Below are 19,480 nucleotides of genomic sequence, written 5' to 3'. Positions count from 1 at the left end.
AACACAGGCTATTGTTTTTTAAGATTTGCTCTTATTTAGGTCACACAACATGACAGAAACAACCGCCACGAGGCCAAAATCTGAGGTGTTGGCTGTGTGGTGGTGGTGGAGGTTGGCATGACGCTTCAGGACTGTGTGAAGAAGGAGGCTTTATTCTAACGTCTTTGCTGATCTCCTTGCAACGCTCTGCAAACAAGCTCAGAGTCAGCAACTCTGCCCGCCTGGATTTCTGTTCATCCACATACATTACAAATGCATATTCAGCCCTGCCTATTTGGCTGGTAAAAGTCGTTCCCAACAACTTATTCTCCGTTTCTCGCTCTCTGACAGAAAGACTGTTTGACAAAGTGTGAGAAAGAGACGGGAAAATTAACCAACTGACATCATTTCTGATGGTAATTGCAAACTACAGTTTTTGAGTGTATCACATGGTCCTTAAGGGACAAAGGCTGCCCCTCTGATTGATTTTCTTTGTTGCTAGTGACATCTAGTGGGAACTATTATGTGTTGTTGCATTTACTGTAGAAAAGGTTTATGAATGCAGTATCATGTGCAACAGTATTTGTCTGGCAAGTTTCTTTTGTTAACTGGAGAAATGCTTCTAAAAAATGATTTTAACGTTATGACACTAAAAATAAGCACTGAAAATACTACAAAGGGGCGGCACGGTGGTGCAGTGGTTAGCACTGTGTGGAGTTTGCATGTTCTTTCCATGTTAGTGTGGGTTTTCTCCGGGTTCTCCTGCTTCCTCCCACAGTCCAAAGACATGCAGGTTAATTGCTGACTCTAAATTGCCCGTAGGTGTGAATGTGAGCGTGAATGGTTGTCTGTCTCTATGTGTCAGCCCTGTGATAGTCTGGTGACCTGCATTATGGTAATCATTATGTTTAGACATGAATTCAAATGTTGACAGACATTGGAAGCAGGACCTATGATGTCATGATAGGACTGCCCCTTCTTAGTCGCTGAGTTGACTAATCGATCCTTTTGGTCTTAGTCCATTAAGATTTCTTCAGTTGATTAGTCGTCTTTTATGCTTTTTCTTGCTGAATGACTTATTTCCAAAAAAACTTAGGAGCACATCTCTGGTAAACGCAAGATTTAAAGTGGTGCGTTTGTGTGATTCTTAGTGTAGAAACTCAGTTTTACAGATTAGATCAACTAAATCGTATAAGTACTAGTCGACTAAGAATATCTTTGGTCGTGGACAGCCATATGTCAAGAGGTCAAAGACAGCTACTGTAGGGATAAACAAAGAGAACGTGTGCCCTATAGTTCTGCATATAGTATATACCGTATAGTGTATGTATATGTATATGTATGTATATATGTATATATATGTATATATATATATATATATATATATATACATACATATACATATACATGTACATATATATGTATATATATATATATATATATATATGTATATGTATGTATACATATATATATGTATACATATATATATATATATATATATATATATGTATATGTATGTATACATATATATATATATATATATATATATATATGTATATGTATGTATACATATATATATATATATATATACATATGTATATATATATACATATATATATATATATATACATATATATATACATATATATATATATATATATATATATACATATGTATATATATATACATATATATATATATATATACATATATATATACATATATATATATATATACATACATATACATATATATGTACATGTATATGTATATGTATGTATATATATATATATACATACATATACATATATATACATGTACATGTACATATACATATACATATATATATACATACATATACGGTATATACTATATGCAGAACTATAGGGCACACGTTCTCTTTGTTTATCCCTACAGTAGCTGTCTTTGACCTCTTGACATATGGCTGTCCACGACCAAAGATATTCTTAGTCGACTAGTACTTATACGATTTAGTTGATCTAATCTGTAAAACTGAGTTTCTACACTAAGAATCACACAAACGCACCACTTTAAATCTTGCGTTTACCAGAGATGTGCTCCTAAGTTTTTTTGGAAATAAGTCATTCAGCAAGAAAAAGCATAAAAGACGACTAATCAACTGAAGAAATCTTAATGGACTAAGACCAAAAGGACCGATTAGTCAACTCAGCGACTAAGAAGGGGCAGTCCTATCATGACATCATAGGTCCTGCTTCCAATGTCTGTCAACATTTGAATTCGTGTCTAAACATAATGATTACCAAAATCCCCTGGCACCTTTTACAGAAAGGTCAGAGGTCAGGTAAGCTATAACAGAGCTCTTGGCTGTATGATCTTGTCACAGGGACTTGAACCCCTCTCAACCAGCTGCTGTTTCTATCCTCACTCTGCCAACATGACACCTGTCACATGTACAGTAACAACAGCACGTCATTAATATTTTATGTTAAACCAACTTCCTCTTCTTTAAAATAAATGTGCTCATATAGTTTCTGTTTCCTCTCAGAATAATGCTGTCTCTGTTGTCTGTGTGCCGTCTCTGCCAGTCACCCTGTGACCTGCCTGACTGTATAGCGTTACAGTATTCCCATTTCCAGAGTTTAAGCTAGGGCAAAAGATCCCTAAAATTAGCAGGGTAAGTGCCCTGTCTCTACATCTGCCCCGCAGCAGTGACGTTAATTGCGCTCTATTTATACTTTAAGAGTGCAGGACTCAGAAAGATCAAGTTTCTGTTATGCTTTATTTCAGTGCCCTCTAGTTTATGTGAGCAGAGCAGTGGAGAGCCCATATTTGGTGTAAAGAGCTGTATTAAGTAGCCGCTGATTATTTTTTAATATCCTGCTAATGTAACACTTTGTATGCGTCTTTCTAAGTAAGGCAATTTTGCTGCTAGGGTCTTTTATGTCCTGCTACTGCAACCATTTCAATCCATCTAAATGCGTATAATGATGTTCTTAATGCGTCCATTGTAAGCAACAGCCCTCAAGCTAAAGAACTCGCAACAAACCCAAGCACAGAAAGAGATTAATTTTCAATTTTCAGATAACACTAATAGTTTTCCAAATCAAAAACAATCCCAAGTAAGATATCCCACATGTAGAAAAAAGACACAGCACAACTGAGATCACCCACACATGCAGGCCAACACACAGATTATGTTGCGATACTGAATTTTATTCAAGTATCTCCAACGCACTTTTGTTCTTGAGTTATCATCAGTTAAACGAATCAGTTGAGAAAGAGAAAGGCAGCGACAGTCGATAGTCTGAATGTAAGTTTGTCCATTTAGGATTTAGAGCCTCTCGGTGTGCATTCAACTCAGGTGGTGCTTAGCACAGACAGACAAATAAAACATTCATGATAACACAAGATAAACAAAAGAGAGACTATTAAAAGTAAGACTACGATGCAGACAGAATGGCGGGTTCCATTTCTGCAAACTGCATCTGAGGTTAAAGGGAAAATTCACTCCGAACAGAATTGACACATGATTTTTGGACAGTTAAACTTCCCCATAGATACAAACAAGAGGGCTTAAAGCTCTGCTGTTATCTTCACAAAATGTCCTGACGCTGCTTCTTTGCCTGAGTGAATTGAGTATCTTTGTTGATGTAGGCACACTTTAGGCTCTGGTTTGAAATTGTTCATTCGGACATAGGCAGACGTTTTAAGAAAACATTCGTAGTTCATAAAATTCAGATACCAATTCATTGTCAAACGAAGCAGCCCCAGGTTTGAGCCGTAAGATAAGCATGTAAAACTGAAGAATGATCCTGTGTAAAATCTGTTTGTGTAGTGAATTTTTGCTCGAAAAACATTGCCTCTGATTGGAATATCCCAAACTGCATAGGTAATACACGTCTGTGTGGAGACAGGGGAGTGTTAGCCAAAACAATAGCACCAGCTCTTTCTCCTCAACGTTCCTGATCTTCTTCATGTACGTCTCCACTTGAGGCTATTACTTCTGCTTATAATTAGGAAGATATTAAGTTAGTTGCTTGTCGTTTTTTGTCACCAGTTTACAGTCTGTAACAGAACACGGCTCCATGGCTGACATTTGGCACAGTAAATTCAAACACCTTCCCATATCAAAGAAACACAGCAGATGGTGTACAGTATGTGAAGTGGAATATGCTAAACATTACCAGCGAGCAAGTTTGGGTGGTTGTTCAAAACACTTCCTTTTATGAATGAATTTGCAAAAGTGAGCTACCATATTCACTCTTGATTTTCATGCACTGGCTACTTTGATCAGACGCTTCCAATCAGTAATACTGAAACCCGTCTTTCATACAGTACAAGCCACCACCAAACACACACACAAGCACCATCATACTGTAAGTCTCCTTTTCTACAAAAAGAGGGAAAATGCATTAAGCCTATATCAAGTTGAAGTTTCACCCAGCTTTAAATAGCATTAGAAACCAACCATCACTTTGAAAGTGATTTATAACGTTAGAATCAAGCAACTGACCAGAGAACAGCCAGAGATTTAAGCCCAGAGGCTGGATGTTTATTGCTATGGTTGGGTCTGACACAAGGTTGGTAGGGCCAGGAGAGAAGAAGAGGCCAAAAGGAGACAAAGATGAGTAGTGTGGAGAAGGAAGTTTGTGGCGTGGGAGACCACAGGAAGAGTAGTGCAGTGGGGGGCCTCATCAGGGGGAGAGTAGTGGGAGTCAGTGCAGTTCAATGAAAGCCTCCATCTCCTCAGAGATGAGTCCCCTGTAGGGCAGTCTGTGCTTTTCAATTGCACGCGCCGCCAGGCACTGAAGGGTGATGTAGTTCAGTGGGTAGAGGGCCGGGTGCCCGCTGCTCTGCTCATCCAGCAGCTCGTAGGCTGTCTTCCTCTGTGCATTCGTAGCGTCAAAGTGAGCCCCGGCCTTCATGAGTAGTGCCATAATCTCCGGACAACCGTTGTTAGCAGCGACGTGCAGAGGCGTGTTGTTTTCACTGTCCCGTGAATCCACGTCTGCGCCACACTCTAGGAGCAGCGCCGCCACCGCCTGGGAGGGGAAGCGGCCGACGGGGTAGCGACCAACAGACGTGGTCTCCTTGTCCACGGACATGTGGAGAGGCGAGAAGCCGCTGCGGCCTCGAGGGTTCAGCTTCAGCAGGCGGTACACTGTGTGCTTCTTCTGGTGCTCCTGCTCCGGGCTGCACTCCAGCTTCTCCAGTAGAAAGATGAGGTGCAGGATGATGGAGAGCGCTTTGGTGAACTGAGGAGCCTCTGGAGGGTTGTCTCTTTGCGCCACAGCTCTCTCCACCTCCCTCACACTTTTCCCCAGCACAGTCATGAGGTCGTGAAAGGTCACGCGTGTCGACAGGGTGCCTTTGGCCCGGTCCTGGAGAACAAAAGAGAAAAGCTCGGCGAAGGACAGGAAGCTGGAGGCTGTCATGGGACTCAGAGGGTCCAGGTTGCTCTGCTGCATGTCTAAAGCATATTTCCACAGGCTGATGCAGCGTTCAAAGTTGCCCGAGTCAGCATACACAGCTCCCCTGTAGCGGATGTAATAAGAGGTGTCTGGGTGGGATGGCCCCAGGATGCGCTCTCGTACCAACAAGGCCTGCATCCTCATTTCATCTGGGTCTGTGATGAGAGCTTCCAGTTCCTCTGCAGTGCTCACCTCCTTCGCACAGCCGTAAGCAGGTATAGGAGGACCAGGTGGAGGCTTTGCCAGGGATCCAGCTTTATCCCCTGGTTGCCTCAGCTCCATCGCCCTTCTCCAGTACCTCATCGCCCCCAAGAGATCCCGCTTCTTGTCCACAAAAGTAGCCCCAAGGAGTTCAAGTGCATCAATACGCTCCTCTCTGGAGGTGCGAGGCTGGTGGGCCAGATACTCCACAATGTTGGTGTGACCTGTGACACTCGCAGCGAGCAGTGGGGTCATCCCGTATCCATCTCTCTCCATGCGGGCACTCGACTTCAGCAGCATCTTCATGATGTCCAGGCTCCCTGACTCCGCGCAGTCGTGCAGGGCGGTGTTCCCTTTAACGCTCTTGCGGTTGACATCAGCACCGCGGTCCAGGAGGAACTTGGCGATCTCCTTGTGGCCCTTGTAGCAGGAGATCATGAGGCAGGTGTGTCCGTGGCGGTTGGCTACCTCCATGTTGGCTCTGTGCTCCACCAGGTAGCGGACGATCTCCAGGTGGCCGTCGAAGCAGGCTGCTCGGAGCGGCGTTGAGTTAGTTAGCGTTGCGTTGTTCACCGAGGCTCCGTGCTTCAGCAGCGTCTTCACCACGGAGAGGTGACCGGCTGCTGACGCCGCCCACAGCGGGGGAGCACCCTCGATGGTCTCGCCGTCAAAGTTCACCGCCCCGCCGAGTTCAACACTCGCTTTACACTGTTCAAGGAGGTAGTCTACCACCTCTAGGTGTCCGTATCGAGAGGCTATCAGCAGAGGAGTGCCTCCTTGTGTCTTCTCCTCGGCTAGAGCCTCCAGCTCCTCGGGACTTTTGTTGCTCAGCAACTTCTGGATAAGTTTCAGCTTACCGTCTCTGGCGGCGTTGAACACCGCCGTCGGTATGTCCATTTTACAGGCTCTGTGCTGCCAACAGGGGGTCTAACTCCATAACCACACGTTTAATGGAGAAAGTGGCGCGTTTGTTTTAAATAACAGAGAGTATGAATGATAGTTTGGGCTCTGTTTCTAGCTCACATCTTTCTGCCATTTTGAGGGTGCTGTCAAGATGGCGTTTGTGTTGTTTGACAGGTCTAATGTTTACGACTGCAAAGCGGGGCATTGTGGGTGACGTAGTTTTGATGGGATTCAGCGCTCCATGAGTTTGAGGGTTGTTTTACTTTAAATAGGACAGCATTTCCCATGATGCAATGCGACTTGGATGACCCTACCAGCTGATGGGTTCGTTTGTTTATGGCTGTGCGGGAACAACAAGAATCACCGGCTCAGTTTAGACTGAGAGAGCGCAGCTGACGGCTCACAAACCGAATACACCCAAAGACAGCACTGCGTTTCAATGGTGAGTGGATTCCTGTTGCTATGGAAACGTGAAAACAAAAAAGAGAAGGGAAGGGAATTCCTGTGGACATCCCTGGAAGTGATATTCATACAATCACACAATGCTGTGTGGTTAATTAGAAATTAACACATATATATATCTATTTGAATAGATATATATATATATATATATTTATATATATATATATATATATATGTATATATCTATTTGAATATATATATATATATATATATACTGTATATATATATATATATATATATATATATATATATAACATATATATATATATTTGAATACATGTATATATATATATACGTATATATATATATATTTGAATATGTGTATATATATATACATATATATCTATTTGAATTTGGAGTTGTGTTAACATTTGAAACTCACATTATTATGGCAAAATGATAGAAAACACATTATATTGCTGGACAAACTGTGAAACTGAAAAAAATAGTTGCAGACAGATATATCTGGCGTGTCATCACCATAGAAGCTGCAGGATATGTCAGTGCATGTCAAAGCCTAAGAGACAACCACAACAACACATACTGTAATAGATGTGACTCACACTCTGCCTTTTATTTACTCCTCTACCTCATGTTTTTTTTTCTTTTTACATTTATCATTTGATATTGCAATATATTGTTATTAATTGTTTGTTATTTGTTTGTTTGTTTTATTGACACAACAAACATTAATTATTTCTTTATTGTTTTCTTCCATTTACATGCATGTTCTTTTTAAATATCTATATATTATAATTTGCTTAATGAATTATATATATGTATATATACCTTCTTGTTTTTATTTTGTTCTTTTTTTTTAAATGTATAATTGAATTGACGCTTTGGCAATATTGTTCACCTGACAGTCATGCCAATAAAGCATATTGAATTCAATTGAATTGAATTTGAATTTGATATCTCACACAAAACAAAGGTGTTTCTTTCAATTATATTCCCCCATGATGACAAAGGCAGACACCTACTGCATATGTTCTCATTTTACAAAGTGTATGTTTGTAATACATTTTAAAGTCAGTCTAAAAACTATCAACTACATACCAACTATCATTTCAAATCACCAGTTTCAGTATTGAGTCTAACTGATACAGGCTAAAGGAAAGCAAAAATAACCAAACACAGTCAGATGACTCCCAACAGCGCAGGCTTCTGCAGTCATGTCACATTAATAGGGTAGTGAATATAACGAGGTGGCTTAACCAAACTCCACCATTAAAACAAACAGTAATGTTAATATTGTTTTGGTAGCATTTTCTTTGGTGGACTAACTGTTCTGTAAATGTAGGGAAGAAAATGCAGCATTTAGGTGATTTTACTCTACATTGTATCCAGTGTTTCCCTTACCCAAAGGAAGTTTATTCAAGTGTGCTAATAGTATACTTCTTTTGAACTTAAAATAAGAGAGTATGCTTTCAGTTTACCTTTTATGTACTTATCAGAGATATATTTAACAAAAGTATACTTAATTATACTTGGCTCATACTGACAAGCACACTTATAGGTCCCATATCGTGCTCATTTTCAGGTTCAGACTTGTATTTTGTGTTTCTACTAGTACATGTTTACATGCTGTAATGTTAAAAAAAAACTTTATTTTCCTCATACTGTCTGTCTGAATATGCCTGTATTTAACCTCTGTCTGAAATGCTCCGTTTTAGTGTATTTCAACGGAATTGTTACGGAATTGCAATGCTAAGCAACAGTTTGGGTCCATGTTTACATCCTGTCAGCTGATGTCAACGGCTTGTTTCAAACGCACAATTTCTAAATACGGGCTTTGTGTATTTCTCTGTATATTGAGCATTTCGATACTTTCATAGTATTTATATAACATTAAAACCTGCTTTATAATATAAAAGATGTGAAAATCTCACTTTTCACAATATGGGATCTTTAAAAGTCTAAGTATATTTGGCTTATAGGCCTACTTACTTAATCTTTTGATCAAGACATACTTAAGAAAAGTATAATTAAGTATTCATGCCCTATAGGCCTGAAGAAAAGAATACTTGGCTTGTAGTTGTGCTTACTTTTTGATATAAAATAGCCTATTAAAGTGTGTGAGAGTTTATAAAATGATGTTTTAATATGAATTTACTTCAATTCATCAAGTTTTTGGATTATCCGTTCACTGTAGAGGCATGTCAGAACACATTTTATTATTTTTTTTAATCTCATCACAAATCATCAAGTCAAATAGCAAAAGTAGTAAGTCTCTTTATGTAATACATAAATCATTGGAACTATAAGTTAAAGGTCCCATATTGTAAAAAATTGCATTTTCATGTCTTTTATATTATAAAGCAGGTTTAAGTGCTATATAAATACTGTTAAACTATCAAAACGCTCAATATACGGAGAAACATATACAGCTTGTATTCAGAAATTGTGCGTTTGAAACAAGCCGTTAGGATTTCTGTCCATTTGTGATGTCACAAATATACGATACTTAGACCTTTACATGGTTTTAAACGTAAACATTCTAAATGTGTCCCAGTTTATTTCCTGTTGCAGTGTATGTAAATAACATCAGCTGACAGGAAGTAAACAGGGGCCCAAACTGTTGCCTAGCAACGCAATTCCGTTGCAATTCCCTTGAAATACACTAAAACGGAGCGTTTCAGACAGAGGGGTGAATACAGGTATATTCAGGCAGACAGTATGAGGAAAATAAAGTTTTTTTTGAACATTACAGCATGTAAACATGTTCTAGTAGAAACATAAAATACAAGTATGAACCTGAAAATGAGCATGATATGGTACCTTTTAAAGTATGCAAGTATACTTTCATGAACTAAAAATCAGAGATGCTCACAACTCATTTTTGCAAGTCCAAGTCAAGTTTCAAGTCTTATTGCAGAGGGATTTTGCAACTAGCATCAGGGAAGTAATTTGTTTTCCTTGATGTTACTGTGCAATTCCAACAGCACCCAGATAACCATCATATATCTTTAGAACCCTGACATTAAAAAAGGGGGAAAGAGTCATATTTCAAATAAACAGTAAATAGGCCCATTTGTGTGAATTTAAGTAGGAAACATACATTTGTATGACTGATCTGAACATCTTGAAGAGTCTTGAAGAGATCACATTACTCCATCCTCCTCCACAAGCCAGTGGCCAGAATATCGACTTGAATATTGACAGCGTGGTGCTGTGCACGAACTCCAGGACCTTATTACATTCAGCGGAATGTGAATATTGACTTTTTTTCTCCTTCTGCATCTCTCCACAGTATGAGAAAGAATCCACCTACTTTCACATGCATAAGTGCATTGTGCCATGCAGTATATATCACAGCTGTTGATGAGAGTTGAGCAGTGAAGTAGGATTAGAATATTTTAAAATTCATCGAATAAGTTCACTTCAGGGGATTTGAATACCGTTGTAATGACATGACGCCTCTGCTTGCCAACAGCACCTCAAAGATCAGGATGGCAGTCATTTTTCTGGAAACCACAATCATCCTTGAATAAATTTACAATTTGTGTAATGTTCCCTTCATAGAATATGCGGTATTTATTCCTTATACTAATCAAAAGTTTGACAGATTAAAAGAATGCTACAGTGGTCATGTATAAAAGGCACGTCAAACTACAGAAGAGTCAGAAATGTTACTTTGCTGGCAGCCTGATGGTGTGATATTGATCTTTTCACTGCATACATATTTTTTAATGTCAAAAAGCAGATGTGATCGTGTCTTAGCATGAATGATTAGTGAATCTGAAAGTGCCTGGGGATCTATTAGCAGAAATGGGTTCATAACTATGTTTATATTAGTGTATAATCACCTGAAACTAAGAATCGTTGTGTTTTCGTTAGCTTAGAAGGAGACGTTTTTATCTATATAGAGAATGGGTCCTCTCCACGGAGTCCGTCATGAATAGACATCTTTCATGTGAAATAACCAAAACTGTTCTAACTTTGGCAGGAAATCCTGTTTTCACATAGTACCCCAGCACTAATAGGGTTGTGTATTGTCAAGAATCTGGCGATACAATACGTATCATGATACAGATACGATTCAGTATATTGTGATATATTGCGATTTTTAAAAATTTAATTTAGGGAAACTTTCATAGTATAAAGAACACAACAGCATATGCATAAAATCTGAGTTAAAAGTTAAAAAGTTGACTTTTTTTCTGTAATCAGAACATTGGGATCTGCATTTGCATTCATCACAGTCCCTGTAACATACAACATCTTAGCCTGAGAGGGAGCGTCTCTTTGCAAATGAAAGTATTGACTGAGTTATCTTTGCATGTAAACTATTAATTAAAAATCAATGCAGTGTTTTTGAGAATCAATACAGTATCACTAAACACAATATCACAATACTCAGTATCTTCAATATTTTCTTACACCCCTAACTAATAGTAAGACGCTGATGAAGAACATATGTTTTCGGTGACTTTAATATCAGTAGGAAGAAAAAAAAGTCGATTATGATGTTTTGCTTAATTCAGAGATTATTAGACAATCACTTTTCAATAATTTGCCTCTCCAAGTCTACAGAGGGAAAACATTTATTACTTAATCTTTCTTCACCAGTTTTATCTATTTGCTTTCAAGTCTGAGAGAAATCTTTAATCTAACGTACAAATCCCACATGGGTGCTTGTTATGACTTGTTTCAGTACTTTGTAAGCAAATGGAGCTGGCTGCAGAAAGTGTGTTCACATTTCTTAATGAAATGTATTTTTCTTTCCTTTTCACGGCCTGTCCAGAGTGTATATGGGCAGAAGGAAGAAGACACCCAGGGCAGGTCACCAGTCAATTAAAAGTTTCCCCACAAAAAATGGATTTGATGCTTTAAATGTAATGATATTTCTGTGGTTATTGTGAGGTGTCATTCTGATGTTTCACCAGTAGAGGAGGCATAAGATCCACACTTGGCTAATGCTCTTTATTGCTCAGTGGGACCATCTCTGCATGCCTGACAGATGTGCTAGTGTGGACTACGGGGTACGTTTTGTATTTCTCCTCCCTCAGCACAAATGCATTTCCATTTATCAACCCAAGAATCGAACATATAAATCAAGAAACGGCCTCACTGTACAGATGAATTATATCTGGAGCAGGAGAGTGCGTGCCAGCGTTTGTTTTAGGAGCCACGGTTTCTTCTACCTCCTGCAGTCCTTAATAACTATTTGAACCCCACTGGAGGGAAGCCTGTCTAAGAAACATATTTTTAAAATTAAACAGGGAGTTTGTATGCGCAGAGAGACAATATTGCGTGCTGAGATCCAGGATTAAAATTCTCACAAATGACACCCAGCCTGTGTCTGTCTCAGAGGACCAAGCCTAATACTTGTTTGCAAAAAAAAAATGGAAAGCTTGGGGGAGCGAAGGAGGATTTATAATCATTTCCCCGAGCTTGCTCTTGATCCTGTGGAATTATTAGAGGACACAATCACTGAGAGTTTAGTGTTTTTATTCATACGTTCAAAAAGCATGTCACACAACAACAGTCATATTAACATTACATCCAATTAAAATCTAATTTCCAAATATAAATTCTTTCAAGTAAACAGAGGCTTTATTAGATTCCACAGGAACGTGCACATGTAATATTACTACATTATTACAAAAACTACAGTCCAACCGTAACAGGATCATCACAGCTGATAGGATATTGAGCAACGTCACAGTTCTCATGAGAGAAGGCAACACTTTTTGTAACTCAATACTTCCATAGAAATACACAAACAAGGACAACGGCTCCACTGATCACGAATATACTGGTAAGCATGTAAAGAATGGTGGTTTAACCTGGACAGACCTCTATAAAGAAGATAGTGATGGCAACTTGATAAACTTTTAATTCTACAGAGGCTTCAGTGTTTTTGTAACACAGTGTGCAAGATACAACTCCCTTGTCATCAGCATGCTTCCAACCTGCCCAGTATTTATCAGATCTGTTCAGTGGGATGAAAAGGCAGCCAGAGAAGAAAGGGGCCCTTCCAGATGTGGAGCTGCTTGTTTTCACCCAAGTCTTGACAGGTGCTCCCTAGAGGCCCGCGAGCAGCTCGCTGAGCAGCACCTCCCTTTCCCCTAGAAGCACGTCTCTCCTCAGACTGGTCCCTTTGTTCACTACCTTTATCTTCATGGCCAGACTCTTGACTTGCGTCTGGGGCAACGCGTCAAAGAAAAAGTCTTCGTTGAAAACTGGGTTCCTGCTGTTCTTGATGATGGTGCTCCTCTGTTTCTGCTGCTTGCCGGGGTTCAGGTAGAGCGCCACGCAGCAGTTGATGCTCTTAGGGTCCGTCTGCTTGTCGTAAAGGGCCTCGGCCGTGAGCACGCGTACCCTCAGCCGAGAGGCCTCCGGCTCGTAGTGAGTGCTCAGCCTCACCGTGCCCCCCTTGTGGAGGTTAATGGTGTGCTCACGCTGCAGGAGGTCTGACGCACCACCCCTAGAGCTGCCTTTACATCCGCGGAAGGCTGGGGAGGGAGGGCACCGCATGCGGCGACGCTGCATGTTGGGGCTGTTGTCTGCCGAGCTGCACTCATCAGTGGAGAGAGAACTGTGGCGTGCCAGGGAGCGCTTGGCACGAGACACCTTGAGGGAGGGAGGTAGGGAGAAAAAGCAAGTGGTAAACACACAGAAAGAAGCTTCATGGTGAATCAAACATGGAAAACACTTTTGTAAGTTCACTGTAAACAATTGCTGTTAATTTACAGCAGGATTTCAACAGTATTAACCTGTTATTGCTAAAAACAGCGTTTTACTGTTAATACAAAAGAAAACCTGTTAAGTTACGCTCATAGGCCGTTTTTTAACTGAACTATAATGCATTCTTAAAAAAACATCACTTTACTGCTGATCAACTGTCTAAAGTATCATCAGTAACAGTTTCATGCAGTATTTTTTTTAATTCTGGGACCTGATCTGCACATGTGAGGCTTGTACATGATTGTAAAATCAGTGAATTAGCTTTATTGTTCTTCACTCACATGTTGTTCTGGTTTGCATTCTGTGCTTGTAGCCAGCTATAGACAGACATTTTGTCAGACAAGTGTCAACAAGTCTATTATAGCCTTTTTCCTAACAAGTGCCTTTAATTGTATTTAGTGTGACTATTCCTATGTCTGTAACCTACTAAGTCTATTCATCTAGGCAAAAAATAATGTTTATTAAAATGTATGTAAAAAATACAACCTAAATATTGCATTAAAACAAATCAGTAAGAAAAAGAAAGTGTATGTTGTCCATGTATCTGTTTTTATGTTTTTTTATTTTTTCCCACTCACAATGTTGTTTGGTTACGATTGCCCAGAAGTCATTATAGATATTTAAATCAATATCCTCCTCACAAACACTAACCATACACTTCCACGCAACACACACACACACACACACACACACACACACACACACACACACACACACACACACACACACACACACACACACTTATCTTTTTTGATATATTTACTGTATTTTTATTGTTGTTGTTATTATATATATCTTGTCGTAATTGTTTGTTATCACTATTATGTAGTCATATTATTTCTTTATATAAATCTTGTCTCCATAGGTGGAGGCTTCAGATAAGCCAAGTGGGTTTTTTGCCTCTTCCTGCACTTTATATTATTCATTTATTTTTTTGTTAGGTTGTCACTGTAGTTCTCCGACACACTTGTGAAACTGCGAACACCTCTGAGTGAGGTGAACGGCGTTACCATGGTTTTGCACTCTGCAGCTCATGTTACCACTGTCTTGGAAAGGGAGGAGTGAATGGAGGGGTACTCAGCTGGTTGCAATCTACAACCACACCACTAGATGGCGCCAAATCCTACACACTGTTCCTTTAATTAAAAGTTGATAACCTAGAAGAAGATGTGCATAGCATTTGCAATCTGAGGCTATGAATATCTGATTTCTATACATGTGTAGATACAGTGAAAACTTCTAGATGCCGAGAATAACATTTCTGGTCTAAAAGAAACAAACAGGAGGAGAGGAGAGAAAACGTCTGTGAAGAGAGAGCATCTACGTACGGTCTTAAATTGTGCAAGACAAATAAACAAAGGTAAACAGAAGAAGCTTCATGGTGAATGAAACATGGAAAACACTTTTGTAAGTTGTGAGAACTGTTTCTCACCTTGGCTTGTGTCTCCTGGGTGATGGAGCGCAGGAGAGAGGCAGAGCGTGACAGGAGAGGGGAGGTAAAGGGGGATGACTCTGCAGAGGAGCAGGTGTCACTCTCTCCTCCGCTGAAATAACGGTAGGGGTTCTGGTCAGCCGGGGCCAGAAGAGTCCCCCCGCCTTGGGAGCGCCTCTGGGTGTTCGGGGATGTTAAAGGGCTGCTGGGGTCACTGTGGAACAGGCTCTCTTTGCGTCGGGTGTGAGGAGACTCCACCAGGGTGGAGAAGCCATACGAGGTCTGAGCCTTGGGGACGTACGGCAGAGACATTGCAGTCTGCGACTGGGGGTCAGCGTTCGTGTTGACACTGACCCTGTCCACAGATCCCGCACCGCTCGGCTCGTCAGCGCTCTCTATTTGGATGATGTGACGGTTGGCTGACTTCTGGAGGTTGCGTGTGTCTCCTCCCAGGCGGGACAAGAGGCGAGGGCTGCAGGGGTTCTTGCTGCTCCGAGCTCTGGGGCTCTGGCTGCAGATGGCGTGGTCAGACACGGAGGGTCGTAAGGTGGAGAAGTGCTGAGGCTCCGGGGTGGGAGAGTCTTCTGGTGGGCAGCAGATAAGTTTGGGGGGGATGAAGAAATCCGGGATCTTTTCTGGAGTGAGGACGTTGGCGTAAACAGAGACAGGAATGGCCTCTACAGTGTGAGGTTGCTGGGAATGGGTGCCATGGCTCTCCACAGAGCTACGGAGCTTCTCCAGGAGCCACATGCCCACTCAAATGCCTCAGCTCACAGTGGAGTCTGGGAACAGAAAAGTGATGCATGAAGAGGAGAGAGAACACATCCAACGATAACAGACAAAATCAACAGAATTAGATCTTTTTATCCCCGTAAGAGATAAATCTTAGACTAAAGCTGTCTTTTCATTGCACCTCAGGAGCCACATGCCCACTCAGATGCCTCAGCTCACAGTGAAGTCTGGTAACAGAAAAGTGATACATGAAGAGGAGAGAGAAACGATAACAGACAAAATCAAAAGAATTGGAGCTTTTTATTCCCTTAAGACATAAATCTTAGACTAAAGCTGTCTTTTCTTTAAACCTCAGTAGAATTTTTTTTTTTTTTTTAAGCATGCAGCAATTCAGTGAAGGAGAGGAATTAAGATGAAGTTGCAGCCAAGAAGCAAACATTTCTTTCACAATTCAGACATTAGAGGAGCATCTCCAAAGAGCATTTTAATTAAACGTGTAATCAATGTGCAAACATAGTGAGATGTAAAAATAATCCTATAAATCTCCTCTAAAGGATACATGAGTACTATTGATATCTGGATCATCTCAAACTAATTCAGCATTTTTTCACAAATCAAACAGCTATATTTAAAAAAACAAAAAAAACAAACTCAGATGCCTCAGCTCACATTGAGTCTGGGAAAATAAAAGTGATGCATGAAGAGGAGAGAGAGCACATCCAACGATAACAGAGAAATTCAACAGAATTAGACCTTTTTATTCCCTTAAGACATAAATCTTAGACTAAAACTGTCTTTTCTTTACACCTCAGTAGAAAAAATATATATATTGAACCATGCCTGTAAGAAGATACAGCAGCAGCATTTACTTTCAGATCATTTGAAGCCAGTAGCCAGATTATTTTTCTATTTTTCAGTTCAGTGATTCAGAGTGTCCTGTTGTACTGCAGCACAGCCTGGCTCTGTAGTCTATCTGTAAAACTTAAAACTAAACTTTATAGCCAAATCAAAATCTGCATGAAGATCATTGGCCAACCTGTCACAACCTCCTTTCAAGCAGCTCACAACAAGAGTATGCTCAGACTGGCCAACAGCATCTCTTCTGATCCCTTACATGTTTTAAATGGGGAATATCAACATCTGCCCTCCAAGAGGCGATTCAGAGTCCCTACATTTAACCTGCATCAGGCTAAAGAAAGCTTTTGTCCATCAGTCCAGCTTGTTGCTAAATAATAATTAATGTGCTGCTAAAGACATGTAAATCCAGAGGACAGATGGTCATCTTGTAATGGGTTATGTATGAATAATTGTGATGTGTTTTGTTTTTTGTCTGATGGGTGTTACTTGTCTGTCTGTTTATGGTAACAGTATGTCCATTGTATGTTTACTTTTTCTCAAACTGAGCTGCCTATGGATGCAAAATGAATTTCAGTGCAAACTGACAATAAAGTTGTATCGTATCGTATCGTATGAAGCAATTCAGTGCAGGAGAGGAATTAAGATTAAGTTGCAGCCAAGAAGCAAAGATTTCTTTCACAATTCAGACATTAAAGGAGCATCTCCAATGAGCACAACGTGAAATCAATGCGCATAGTGAGATAATCCTATAAATCTACTCATTTGGTTATTAGTTCAACTAAATATGAGGAAGATGTGGACTACTTTCCATTGCAAACAAAAACACCACTCCTCATCTCACAAGCAGAATTATTATTGAGTTGTTTTTTAAAGCCCTTCAAGATGTCTTTCTATTTCCTATACAAATTAGTGACAAGAAAAATTATAAATCTCCTCTAAACGATACACGGGTACTATTACTATCTGGATCATCTCAAAACAAATTCTGCATTTTTCACAAATCAATCAGCAATTTATTTTTTTTCGTATTAAAATCACTTTAAAGTCGTTGGAATTTTATTAGTCATTGAAATCCTTCAATTAAACGAGCAAAGGCGAATCTGAATAACTTTTTTTTCTTCTCAAAAAGCCACACTAACATCCGTCGAGTTTCACATCTAACATGAAATATACCAACCTGTTGGCTGTACAACTCTTTTCCTTTTGGAAGATGGATCTCCGGCTGCGCTCGTCTCAACCTCTCCAAGAGCGCTCCAAACGCTCCGTGCGTAAAAGGGATTCTCCCGGTTAGTTGAAGTGTGATCCAAAAGGCTTGCCAGCAGGAAAAGGCTGCTAGATCAGAGACTCTCTCGCTTTATATAACGGGGTCTCTGACTTCTGAGCCAATGAGAAGGTTGTGAAAGCTTCCCATGATATTCACCATGAAACTATATTCCCTGCGCAGGAAGGCACGAGGAGGGAAGAACTCATTTAAAGGCTTCATCTGTTATTTCATCACCAGCAAACTGTTGTACATTATGTACTTCTCACATCTCATGCCTCATTGTTTTTATTTAAAGAGAACGTCACTGTGATTTAATTTGGTGACATCTATTCTCTCAGGTATAGTTAACACACAGACACCTTCAGTGGATTTCCAGTTTTCAAAATGATGATGATGATGTGGAGTGAAAATGTGCTCATGTCCACTATCAGCTCATTTACCAATTATAGTGGAAGAGAAAGCTTTAGTCTTTAGGTACTAAAAGGATTTTGTAAAAGCAGTGGACAAAATAAAGTAAACACACCATGACAAAGAAACTGCACAAGTTTAATCTTAAAGAAAGGAGTTATATTAAAGGGACTGTTTGTAAGAATCAGAAATGCTTGTTAACAGACACCTGTGGTTGTTAAGTCAACGAAAGTCAGCGTCAGGCTCGCGCTTGCTCGCTCTACATAGACATGAACGAGCATCGCTCAACACAGTGAGGCGACACACCTCAGCTAAAACCACAATATCACTCTATATTTCACCTGCTTGGCAGTAATGTTAGCTGACCAGACAAAGGTCTCTCCATGAATCAATGCTGATCCTTGTGTTGGCTTTTCCTGCTTCAGCCTCCGGTGCTGGGGCTGAAGCAGGAAGAGAAACGTTATCGTCTCCCGACTGCGCCTGCAGGGAGACACCGGCACCCGGTCGGAGACGATAACATTACTCGCTGCGGACCTCCATCACTTCACAAGACAAACCTCTGTTGGTCTGGAGGAGCAGCAGCATTTATTTCTACACAAACGTGTAGAAACGTTGTTGACTTACAAACAGTCCCTTTAAAGGGATAGTTTGGGTGTTTTGAAGTGGGGTTGTATGATGTACATATCCATAGTCCGTGTGTTACTTACAGTATGGCGGTCGGCACGCCCCCAGTTTGGAGAAACAGACAGGATTTACCGAAACAGAACCAAAGCAATGTACTGCTGTGGACGGGGGGCGGCAAAACATATTTTAGACATTTAAAAGAAAGATTCACCTAAAAAAAAACAATTTCAATTTAAGTGTATGTTATATTTAGAATATTTTCACCGCTTTACCTTGCCATCAGACAGTCCTTTCCAATGGGGGAACTGAAGCCGTTGTATCCATCTGTGCTCTTGTCGAAGCCACCAGACTCCATTTAAAAAACCTATAATTTGACCTTGCAAAACACACACAGAGGTTGCTGGTCTACCGCTGCCTCGATCAGTTAGTTTGTTTGTGCTATTGTGTGACTTTGGTGACTCTGAACCAACA

At 40.2% G+C, this 19,480-nt stretch overlaps 2 protein-coding genes across 2 annotated transcripts; both read right to left on the bottom strand.

Moving 5' to 3' along the window:
* Positions 1–3,153: 3,153 nt before the first annotated feature.
* On the bottom strand, positions 3,154–6,736 carry fem1a (fem-1 homolog a). The gene has a single exon (XM_074650955.1). It carries the CDS (start codon positions 6,528–6,530, stop codon positions 4,677–4,679), a length of 1,854 nt encoding a protein of 617 aa, XP_074507056.1. The 5' UTR covers positions 6,531–6,736; the 3' UTR covers positions 3,154–4,676.
* Positions 6,737–12,435: 5,699 nt separating this feature from the next.
* On the bottom strand, positions 12,436–18,306 carry LOC141777029 (C2 calcium-dependent domain-containing protein 4C-like). Its single transcript, XM_074650953.1, has 3 exons — positions 17,891–18,306; positions 15,124–15,905; positions 12,436–13,577 (listed from the first exon to the last, which is right to left on the bottom strand). The coding sequence occupies exons 2-3, from the start codon at positions 15,871–15,873 to the stop codon at positions 13,029–13,031; spliced, it is 1,299 nt and encodes a 432-aa protein (XP_074507054.1). The 5' UTR covers positions 15,874–15,905; positions 17,891–18,306; the 3' UTR covers positions 12,436–13,028.
* Between the last annotated feature and the right edge of the window lie 1,174 nt (positions 18,307–19,480).

This window comes from Sebastes fasciatus, chromosome 11 (genome assembly GCF_043250625.1).
Source record: "Sebastes fasciatus isolate fSebFas1 chromosome 11, fSebFas1.pri, whole genome shotgun sequence".
NCBI classification, from domain to species: domain Eukaryota; kingdom Metazoa; phylum Chordata; class Actinopteri; order Perciformes; family Sebastidae; genus Sebastes; species Sebastes fasciatus.
Note: the sequence above shows the minus strand (reverse complement) of the source record. Positions and strands in the feature narration are given on the sequence as shown.

Coding starts and splice junctions, on each gene's coding strand:
- fem1a (XM_074650955.1), bottom strand. CDS start 6,530: ATGGACATACCGACGGCGGTGTTCAACGCCGCCAGAGACGGTAAGCTG.
- LOC141777029 (XM_074650953.1), bottom strand. CDS start 15,873: ATGTGGCTCCTGGAGAAGCTCCGTAGCTCTGTGGAGAGCCATGGCACC. Junction 13,578..15,123: donor CCCAGGAGACACAAGCCAAG/GTGAGAAACAGT, acceptor CCCTCCCTCAAG/GTGTCTCGTGCCAAGCGCTC.